The following is a 10,874-nucleotide window of genomic DNA, read 5'->3' on the forward strand; positions in this document are numbered from 1 at the left end:
CACCCCCACCCCACTCCGAGCCCCGGCCCAGCCGCCCTGGGCGCCGCGGGGCCAAGAGGGGCGGGCGCGGGGCGGCGCGCGGCCGGCTGGTGCGCGGGGCCACGGGAGCGGCACCGGGTCCAGGAAACCCCTGGAGCGGACGGGTGGCCCCGGAGGAGGGCGGGGGGGGGGGGGGGGGCTGGGGGCGTGGAGGCGGGCTGCCGGCACCGCCCCGGCCGACAAAAGTCCCTTCAGTTCAGCCGGCGGCAGGGGAAGTCCCGGCGCCTGGCTCAACCTCCCTCGGTGCCGCCGAGCCGAGTCGCGCTCCGGCCGCCCGCTCGGCCGCCGTCCCCGGCGGCCCCATGCCCCGATGCCCCACGGGGGCCATGGACGAGGGGCCCGTGGACCTGCGCACCCGGCCCAAGGCCGCCGGGCTCCCCGGCGCCGCGCTGCCGCTCCGTAAGCGCCCGCTGCGCGCGCCCTCCCCGGAGCCCGCCGCCCCGCGCTGCGCCGCGGGCCCCCTGGCCACCCCGGAGCCCGTCCTCGGCGGCTCCAACGGGCCGGCGGCCCCAGCGTCGCGCCACGGCCTGGCCCGGCCAGAGGCCCTTTACTACCAGGGTGAGTGTCTCCCTCCGGTCAAGGTCGGGTTGGGGGCCACACAGGGCATTGGGTCACCGGAGGCAGGGCACATAGCTCAGACACAAGTACAGGGGGTTCCTGGGAGCTGGGGGGACAGAGGGAGAAGCCAAGGTCCCAAAACACAGATATGGGGCTCCTGGGACGCTGGGGGGGGCAGGCCCCGGTCCCTGGGATACAGGCATGGGAGCAGTGCCTGGGGACAGAGCTATATGGGGGTCCCAGGAAGCTGGGTGCAGGGGGCCTGAGGGACGGAGCCTCGGGTCTGAACGCGACAGATATGGGGACCCAGGGGACGGTGCCCAGCAGTACAGACTTGGGGTCTCAGGGAATCAAGGGGCAGAGCCTGAAGTCTCGGGAACACAGAATTACAAACTCAAGACCCCAGGTATCTACCCCAGGGTTTTGAGGAATCAGTGCTCCGGCCCAAGACCCTGAGGTTCTTGGCATCCGGATGTGTGGGGTCCAAGGAAGTCAGGGGAATAGAGATTGGGTTCTAAGGAGACGGATATTAGGGATCCCAGGACGTCAAAATCTCAGGAACCAAGACATCAGGGGACTTGGGGGGTTAGGAGAACAGAGTCAGAGTTATGAGCGCCCCAATGTCTGGGAGTCTGGGATCAGAGAGAAACAAGGAAACAGACCCAGACACCGGGGGTCCTAATGAACCAGCAGGACAGGGGTCCAGGGTGCTGGGCACCCAGTTATGTGTGGTCACCATGGATCAGAGTTTCATCGGGGGTCACAAGACCAGGTGGTATTAGAGGGCTGGGGGCTGAGGATTCTAATAATAGGGGACAGGACCGGGGAAATCTGGGACTCAAGAATTTGGGGCCCGGATGAAGGATTCGGGGATCTTCAGAAGGCCTCAGGGCAGGGACCAGGAAGCTTGGGGCCTTCAGGACTCCCAGTGACGAGGAGATGACAGAGGAGGCCAAACACCCTTCTCCCCATCCTGTCTCCATCCCTGATCTCAAGGGGCATCCCCTGCCACAGCTGTGCTCACCTCCCCGTCCCCAAGGGACCCCCAAAGTGGCAAAGCCCATGCTTAGTGCCTCCAAACCTTTGCCCAGTCTCTGCACCTTCCACCCCATTAGGGTACAGCCTCTAGCTGTGCAAACGGCGGCCTGCTACTGTCTCCCCTTCCCATTCCCCAGGTGAGAACCCAGGCCTCAGTTTCCCCCTCTATATGCTGGGTAGATATGGATTTTCCTGCTGCCAAGGTCCCCTTCCAACAGTGTGATCTGAACAGGCTTCTGGTATCATCTCTCACCTTCTGACCCACCCCTCTCCCCAAAAGCTCCAGGCACTCACCCCACACCCCACACCCCACACCCAGCACTTCATCCTGTCTTTACCTCCCTGAGCCACAAATTCACTCAGCAAACAGGCCCTGAGGATCCCCTGCGGGGCGATGGGGTTCAGTCCTTGAGGGACTTTTTGCCTAGCAGGAGAGGAGAGTCAGAAACATGAAAAGTGACCACGAGCCCAGTGTGGCTCCGTGTTTGAGCATGGACCTATGAACCAGGAGGTCATGGTTCGATTCCCGGGTTGCAATCCCCAGTGGGGGACGTGCAGGAGGTAGCCGATGGATGATTCTCTCTCATCATTGATGTTTCTATCTCTCTCTCTCCCTCTCCTTTCCTCTCTGAAATCAATAAAAATATATATATATATTTTTTAAAATGACAATGAGCCCTAGCCGGTTTGGCTCAGTGGATAGAGCGTCAACCTGCGGACTAAAGGATCCCAGGTTCGATTCTGGTCAAGGGCACATGCCCGGGTTGCGGGCTTGATTCCCAGGAGGCAGCCAATCAATGATTCTCTCTCATCGTTGATGCTTCTATTTCTCTCTCTCTCCCTCTTCCTTCCTCTCTGAAATTAATAAAAATATATATATTTTAAAAAGTGACAATGAGAGTGACCAGGACTGGGGGACACGGACTGAGTGGGGGAAGTTGTGGGAGCCCAGAGGAGGGACATGGGAAGGAGCTTTGTCTTGAGCCTCTGGACCCAGAATGAGATGCAATAGGGACCTGGGAAAAGGGCAGGTGACCCTGCAGGAGCAAAGGCCTGGAGGTGGGGAGAGGGTTGAGGGGCTGTGGGCTTGGCCTCACCCATGTCTTTTCTCTGCCCAGGACCTTTACTGCCTCTGTACCCGACCCCAACCATGGGCTCCCCCTTTCCTCTGCTGAGCCTGCCTCCGCCCCTGTACCCCATGATGTGCTCAATGGAACACCCCCTTTCAGCCGACATCGCCATGGCCACCCGCGCCGATGAGGACGGAGACACGTGAGTACTAGTCCCCCATCAATGGGGAGTGGGACAGGGGGAAGCCAGCTCTCGAACTTCACTCGCCACAACACAGGGGCACTCAGCCTGGCCTTTCTAGTTCACTCCCCCGCTGGCTGTGTGACTTTGAGCAAGGCCCATTCCCTCTTGGAGCCTCAGTTTCCTCTTCTGAAAAATGGGCGCCCGGAGAGCACATACCTCCTAGTACCAACTTTGGAGCAAGGGGCTTCAAGTTTGTTATCACACTCCAAGAATGAGAAAGACATTTCATTGGTTGATTTATTATATGAATTATACATGCTAAGCTCCTAGTGCTGAGCATGGTAGATGATGAATGCTCAATAGGTATTAATTAATATTATTATTGTTATTTTATATTAACCTCAGCACACACACATATAAACCAGAAATAAAAATTGCACCAAACAAAACCATAACGTGGGATCTACTTTAGTGTTTTCTATTCTAGTGTATTTCTCATTGCTTCGTGGTCATAGCCCACTAAATTAATTTCACGATCCCTTAAACCGATTTCACAAAGCCCATGGTTTTGTCACCTGCAGTTTGAAGAACATATTCTTGAAGCTGCTGAGAAATCCCGCACAGGAGGGGTTAGCCCTCTGCCAGCACATAGTAAGCACTCAGCATTCTTGACCATCAGGCTTATAATTCTCTTGACTTCCGTTTGAATATCTCAGCTAGCCACTTTCTCAGCCCTCTCTGTCTCAGTTTCCCCCTGTAAAAACAGGAACCGTAAGTGTGCAGGGGTCTCTGCGAGGCGAATAGGAGATGGTTTCTGTATAGCGCTTCTCTGGGAATAGGTAGGCACGATTGACAAGCCTATTTCTGCAGGGAAGGTGGGGGGGGGGGGGCTCCACTACTGGCCGGCCCACTGCTGGATGTGAGGTGACTTCACATCCCTGAGCCCCAATGTTTCTATCGGGAAATCCACAGCTCATAATAGCAGCTATCACAGTAAGGATTCCGTGCAACGGTAAACATACACATAGTGCATGGAACAGGGCCCAGCGCACAGTAGGTGCTCAGTACATGTGGGTGGATGTTGTTGGAACAGAGCTCCCCAGGCAGTGTGGGCCACGGTGTGCACCCAGGCAGGAGAAAGTGTCTGAGATATATACAGGACTCAATAAAGCTAGTTTCCTCCTCCAGCTACCTCTGGGGTCATCTGGGAAATAGATTTCATGTGCATCTGCCCCCAGGGCCGAGTTGTTTGCAGCCTGTGCAAGCAGGGTGCAGAAGGAGACCTAGCACGCCAGGCTTTAGCCCCGCGCCCCACCCGCCCTCCCCCCGCTCTCTCATTCTCCCGCCTCTCCCCCCCTCTCCCCCAAAGCAAACACTTCTGCCTCAGCTGCTAGTCCGGGGAAATCCCTTCCCGCAGAACTTGACCGCAGCCCAGCTGCTCTGCCTCCCCCACGTCAGCACCCGTCACTCACTCGCAGCCTCCCCCTCCCGGCGCTCCCTCTAACCTTAACCCCTTCCGCTGGGGCCGAGGCTTTACCGGAATGGGCAGCTGGCACAGCCTGGGGGCGGGGGAGGAGGACACGCTAAGGCTGGGTCCCCAAAGTTGCAAAGCTTGGTTGGGAGGCTCGACTTATAGGGACTCAGGGAGCAAGGATCTCAGAGCTTCTGGACCCCCCAAGAGGCCAGGCACCCCTCAAAGGCAAGCAAAATCTGGGTCTGGGGGGTTCGGAGGGGAGACGGGCACTGAGTCCCAGGGAGCAGAGTTGGGGGCACAGCATCCCTGGATCTCTGATGCGGAAAGGAACAGGATGCAGGGCAGCTAGGGGCATCTAGAACTGAGAGGGACTGGAAAGTCCGCGTCAGCGAAGAGGTAGGGTCCCAGGGGACTTTGAGGTGGATGCTGGGATGAGGGGGACAAGAAACCATCTGGAGTCTGAGGCGTACCAGAGGGGCCTCCAGGCTGGAGACTTGGGGTCTTTCCTTCCCCCTCCCCCCTCCCCCCCCCCCCCAGAAAAGCGAGGTCTCTTTGGGTTGGGCTACCCCCTCCTTTACCCCACTCGAGGATGGAAGTCGGGGTGCCGGGGGAGGGGGCGGGTGGCCCCGGTAGATCCCCGGCGGCTCAGGCTTCCCTCCCCCGGGAGCCGGAAGCGCAGCCCCGCCCAGCAGACCTGTTACTGGAAGTCCGAGGGCAGGGCCGCCCCTCCCGTCCCCACTTCCTCCAGCCCCGCCCCACCCCCTGCGGCCCGCGCGTTTATGGGAACTCAGGCCTGGACGGTTTCTCTGAAATCATTCGCTCCCGCTGCCCTCACTTAACCCCGCCCGCGCGGAGAGGGACGGAGGCGGGGTGGGGGGTGGGGTGGGGGGGTGCATACCGAAAGAAGCGGGGAAGGAAGGGACCCCTTCCCAGGAGGCCCAGGTCCGGCCCTTCCCCAACATTTTTTTTTTTTGGGGGGGGAGCTTTCAAGGATCAGGGTCCAGGTTCCGCGTTTCTCCTGCATAATCTCCTCCTGGGAGGTGGATTATACTTCCCAAAAAGAGAACACCGAGGCTCAGAAGGGCCACGTGACTTTGCCTTAGCACGCACAGCTAGGGAGGACAACCCACTTTGCAACCCGGGCCTCCTCAGCCCCCCAGAGCCCTCTGGGCTGCAGGGTGTCTCCATCCCCAGCCAGGCACCTAGGGAGCTGGTTTAAAAGGTGGGTCCAGGATGCACATTCCCCAGTGGGGAGGCCTTGGTCCGGAAGCAGGCAGTGGTGGGTGAGAAAGCAGTTGATCCAGTAAATGGACTTGGGAAGGTTATGTGGGCTGCGAAACTTGCAGTCAACCTTGGGCCCTCGGTGCTAATGTCCCCGACCCTGAGCGAACAGGCGATGGCCCAGGCGCAGTCATCCCAGATTGCCCTCCGCTTGGATTGGCTGTTGCAGGTTGGGGGCCCTGGGAAGCTGGCAAAAGCTTATGGGCTGGGCCCAGGGAGAAGTCGAGCTGCTGTGTGTCCCACGGGGATGTTGCAGCCGGCGTGGCCTTCGCAGTTGAGGAGGGTATGCCAGACATTGTATGCCCCTGGATGGTGGCCGCTCCCCTCGTGACCCGGCGCACAGTGCTCTTCGGCAGAGGGCAATCCCCAGAGAATGCGGAGAGCTGACAGCCTTCCCAGAAGCTGGGGGAATGAGACCTTCCCTGGCACAGCCCAAACTCCAGAACAATGACCCCATCCCACTTCCCTTTGGGGCAAAACTTTCTCCACACACCTACTCTTTCGGCTGACTGTGTGATGTGGCGTCACAACTGATGGAGACTTTAATGGCATCTAGTTCATCCCCACTCATTTCACACATGAGAAAACTGTGGCCCCCAAAGGGGTGGGAACGTGGTCCCCAGCTTCGAGGATGGATGGATTCGTTGATTCAGCGCATGTGTACAGAGCACCTGCTCAGCCCTAGGCACTGTCCTGGGCACTGGGCAGTGGCCGAAGCAGACAAAACACCCTGTCCTGGTGGAGTTAACCTTCTAGGGGGGATGCGGGGGGGGGGGGGGGGGAGTGGGATTCAGACAGGAAACATGTAAACTGCACAATGTCAAGTGGAGAAAAATTAAGCAGGGTAAGGAGGGGGAGGAGGACGGAGCCGAAGCCATTCCGCTTTAGCAGAGGCCCTGCAGGCATGTGGCAGGAGCGTGTTCCAGGCCGAGGGAACAGCCAGAGCAAAGGCCTGGGAGGCAAGCATACGTGTTCTGTTTGAGTAACAGCAAGGAGGCCAATGGTCAGAGCAGAACGAGGAGAGCAGGTGGAGAGGAGGTCAAAGGGATGGAAGAGCGGGAGACAAGATCACTCAAGGCCTGTGGGCATGTGAGGACTTGGCCTTTACTCTGAGGGTTCTGAGCAGAAGAGGGGGGGGCATGCCTTGACTTGGGGTCTAACAGGGTCCCTCTGGCTGCTACGTGGGGGACAGACAGTAGGGCCATGGTGGAAGCAGTGACGCCAGTGAGGAGGAGACAGTCCAGGATGATGGGGGCTGAATCAGGATGAAGCGAGTGGGGGTGGGAGAAGTGATTGGATTCTGGAGGTATTTCCAAAGTATCGGCACATATGGGAGAAAGCGCTGCTAAGAGTGTGGGGGTGAGAGGTGACCGGCCCCTAATGTCTGTGACCCTCGCCCCCAGGCCACTCCACATTGCCGTGGTGCAGGGCAATCTGCCAGCTGTGTATCAACTGGTCAGCCTCTTCCAGCATGGGGGCCGGGAGCTGGACATTTACAACAACCTCCGGCAGGTGAGGCTGGGGACCTAGGGCCTGGACTCCTGGTCTGAGGGAGGAGGGGCTGAGGGCCTGGACCCCTGGGTCTGAGGGAGGAGGGCTGGGGGCCTGGATTCCTCGGTCTGAGGGAGGAGGGCTGGGGGCCTGGACTCCTGGGTCTGAGGGAGGAGCGGCTGGGGGCCTGGACTCCTGGGTCTGAGGGAGGAGGGCTGGGAGCCTGGACCCCTGGGTCTGAGGGAGGAGGGCTGGGGGCCTGGATTCCTGGGTCTGAGGGAGGAGGGCTGGGGGCCTGGACTCCTGGGTCTGAGGGAGGAGGGCTGGGGGCCTGGATTCCTGGGTCTGAGGGTGGAGGGCTGGGGGCCTGGATTCCTGGGTCTGAGGGAGGAGGGGCTGGGGGCCTGGGGCTTGAAGCCTGGGGCCTGGATTCCTGAGTCCGAGGGAGTTAAGGCCTGGGGGCTCAGACTTCTGGGTCCTAGGGGAGGGAGCCCTCTTGAATCTGAGGGAGGAGGTGTTCCAGATTTCTGGCTCCTGAGGAAGACTGCAGCTGGGGGTCAGGACTGGGAAATTCTGAGGGAGGCAGGACTAGGACCAGGGCAGGGCACACACGGGTCCCTCACAGTCTCTGTTCCCCAGACACCGCTCCACCTGGCTGTGATCACCACTTTGCCGTCGGTGGTCCGGCTACTGGTGATGGCCGGTGCCAGCCCCATGGCACTGGACCGCCATGGCCAGACAGCAGCCCACTTGGCGTGTGAGCACCGCAGCCCGACTTGCCTGCGGGCCCTGCTGGACAGCGCGGCCCCGGGCACAGTGGACCTGGAGGCCCGAAATTATGACGGTGAGGACACACACGGGCTCGGGCGCAGGGTGGGGCCGTCTGGCAGGACCTGGCGGCCTTCTGGGGCTGCAGAGTCCCAAGCCCGTGCTTGACTGGACCTCCCTCTCCTTTAGGGCTCACCGCCCTGCACGTGGCCGTGAACACCGAGTGCCACGAAGCGGTGCTGCTCTTGCTGGAGCGTGGCGCGGACATCGACGCGGTGGTGAGTGAGGGAGCGAGGGCCAGGGATGCGGCCAAGAGGAGCGGGGGCCCCAAGAGGGCGGGGGCTGGCGTGGGGGAACGCCTGCGTGGGTGGGCGGGGCTCGAGGTCTCCGTCCCGCCCGAGCGGTGGGAATGCGGACCGCCAGCTGTCGGGTCGGAGCTCTCGGAGAGACTCAAGGCCCTTCCCTCCCCGCCGCAGGACATTAAGAGCGGCCGCTCCCCGCTCATCCACGCCGTGGAAAACAACAGCCTGAGCATGGTGCAGCTGCTGCTGCAGGTGGGTGGGCCCTGCCCGCGGCCTCCCCCACCCTTTCCCCTGGCACCAGCCCGCATCGCCCCCATCCGTCCAGCTCTGACTCTTCCTGGGCCCTCTGCTATTCCCCCGCCACCCCCTGACGGCCCAGGCCCCGCCCAGCGAGAGCCTAGCTGGCCCGGTCCCGCGCCGGCCCGCGCAGACTCGACCCCAGCCCCTTCCCCTCTCTGACTCCGCCCCTACTTCGGCCGGACCCGGAGTCTAGCTCCGTTTGATTCAGCGCCGCCCGCCGAGTCCCGCGCTGACCCGTCGGTCCGGGACTCTAGCTCCCAACCTTCTCTCCATCACCAGGGCCCGCGAGCGGTCCTGCCCCGGGTGCTGGCCCCGCCCCTCCCCCCGGGCCCCGCCCCCCGGGCCCCGCCCCCGGGCTCCGCCCCCATCGCCCTGGGTCGGGGCCGCGGGGTGGTCCCGTCCTGACCCGCCCCTCCACCCCGCAGCACGGCGCCAACGTGAACGCGCAGATGTACTCGGGCAGCTCGGCGCTGCACTCGGCGTCGGGCCGCGGGCTCCTCCCGCTGGTGCGCACGCTGGTCCGCAGCGGCGCCGACAGCAGCCTCAAGAACTGTCACAACGACACGCCGCTCATGGTGGCGCGCAGCCGCCGGGTGAGTGTGCGCGGTGGGGGAGTGCGGGGCTGGGGGGAGTCTGTTCCCGAGTGTGGGTCCGTAGAACAGACCCAGGGGTGTGCGTGTGCGTCTGCGCCCATGCGTGGAGGGAGGGGAGGGGGGTGGGGGGTGAGGACTAGACAGGAGGAGAGACTGAGGCACAAAGGAAGGCCACGTGCCCACCTTCACCTACCGCTGTGCTCACTGACAGACCCCTTGAGCCAGCGGAGGTGGAGCGAGGGGGTGGCCTGGTGGTGACCCCCATCTTCCTACAGGTCATCGACATCCTGAGGGGGAAGGCCACGCGACCTGCTCCCGCGTCACAGCCAGAGCCCTCCCCTGACCGGAGTGCCACCACCTCCCCCGAGAGCAGCAGCCGCCTCAGCTCCAATGGTGAGAAGCCAGCTCGCAGCCTCCAGCCCCCAGCTCCCTCCTTCCTGCCGACCTTCCAGGCCCTGTCCCGCCCCTCGCCCCTCGGAATCCAGGAGTTGGGACCCCCGCCCCCTTCTCTCTGGATCTAGTCTCTCACGGCCCTCACCCGTCTTCTCTCTTCTTTCCACAGGTCTTCTCTCTGCATCACCCTCCTCCTCGCCTTCCCAGTCTCCTCCCAAGGATCCCCTTGGATTTCCCATGGCTCCCCCCAATTTCTTCCTTTCTCCCTCATCTCCACCTGCCTTCCTGCCCTTTGTTGGGGTTCTCCAAGCCCCGGGCCGGCCGGTGCCTCCCTCCCCAGCTCCAGGAGGCAGCTGAGAGGGATGGGGGGGCAGATCTTGGACTCATGAGGAGGGACCTCCCTGCCCTGTGGAGTCAGCCCTCCAGGAAACTGTGAAGATCTCACTCTGCCCCCCCCCCCCCCATCTTCGAACCATTTGCACAGAGGCACAGGCATTTGCCCCTTCTTTTGAGCACAGATACCCCCCCACCTCGTCTTCCGTCTTCCGCCCAGGACTCTTTCCCCCGTTCTTCTCAGGCACCGACCTCCTGTCTGGAATTCCACGCAATCATGTACTTCCTTCTCCTCTCTCAGAGCTGGCGGAACCGGGGGACAGCTGCTCCCCCTGCCCTCCGCCCATGAGGAGGGAGAGATGGACTGCAGTGGGGCACTTATAACAATGTAAATTATTAGGCATTTTTGGTTGGATTTCTTTTGTAATAAACTATTTTTGTAACATATCCCTGGCGTGGCTGGCCCGCTTTCCTGAGGAGGTCTGGAGAAGTGTGTTTGCGTGTGCGCACCCCTGTATGCCGTACCCCGCTGACTCCACGCGGGACCTGGGAGTCCCCGAATGGTGATGGCGTGTGTGAGTGACTCCAGGATTTCCGGTGTGTCCGGATGTTCTGTCATGGTGTCACTGTGCCGTTGTTTCTGGGGGTGACCTGATGTGTGACATCTTTCCAGGAGACCCTGTTACATTCCACAGTGACCCTGGGTGTGTGTGTGTGTGTGTGTGTGTGCGCGCGCACGCGTGTGTGCGCGCGTTTCCGGGGAGCGCCACGGATGACTGTTGGGTGACACTGCGGTTGTCTCTGTGGCATTTGTGAGACCTGCGGTCATCGTACGGTTGTTTCTGTGTGCCTGCCTCTCTTGATGTGTCACATTTCACTCAGTGGCTCTAGGGCCCCTGAATACAATGTCTGCGTCTTGACTCTGTGGACACATCTCTTGTGAATCAAGCATTCATTGCCTGTTACCACTCTAACAAAGCACCACAAATTAAGTGGCTTAAAACAACACCTGTAAGTGTATTGTCTTATACTTCTGGAGGTCAGAAGTGT

The 10,874-nt window shown here is 61.1% G+C and overlaps 1 protein-coding gene across 1 annotated transcript; it reads left to right on the forward strand.

Annotated features, from left to right (window-relative positions):
• Positions 1-205: 205 nt before the first annotated feature.
• Positions 206-10,306, forward strand: BCL3 (BCL3 transcription coactivator). Its single transcript, XM_079759466.1, has 9 exons — positions 206-597; positions 2,754-2,907; positions 7,048-7,156; positions 7,775-7,979; positions 8,093-8,181; positions 8,380-8,457; positions 8,931-9,098; positions 9,374-9,491; positions 9,661-10,306. Exons 1-9 carry the CDS (start codon positions 342-344, stop codon positions 9,846-9,848), a joined length of 1,365 nt encoding a protein of 454 aa, XP_079615592.1. The 5' UTR covers positions 206-341; the 3' UTR covers positions 9,849-10,306.
• Positions 10,307-10,874: the final 568 nt, after the last annotated feature.

The sequence above is a fragment of the Cnephaeus nilssonii genome, assembly GCF_951640355.1.
Source record: "Cnephaeus nilssonii genome assembly, chromosome: 20".
NCBI classification, from domain to species: domain Eukaryota; kingdom Metazoa; phylum Chordata; class Mammalia; order Chiroptera; family Vespertilionidae; genus Cnephaeus; species Cnephaeus nilssonii.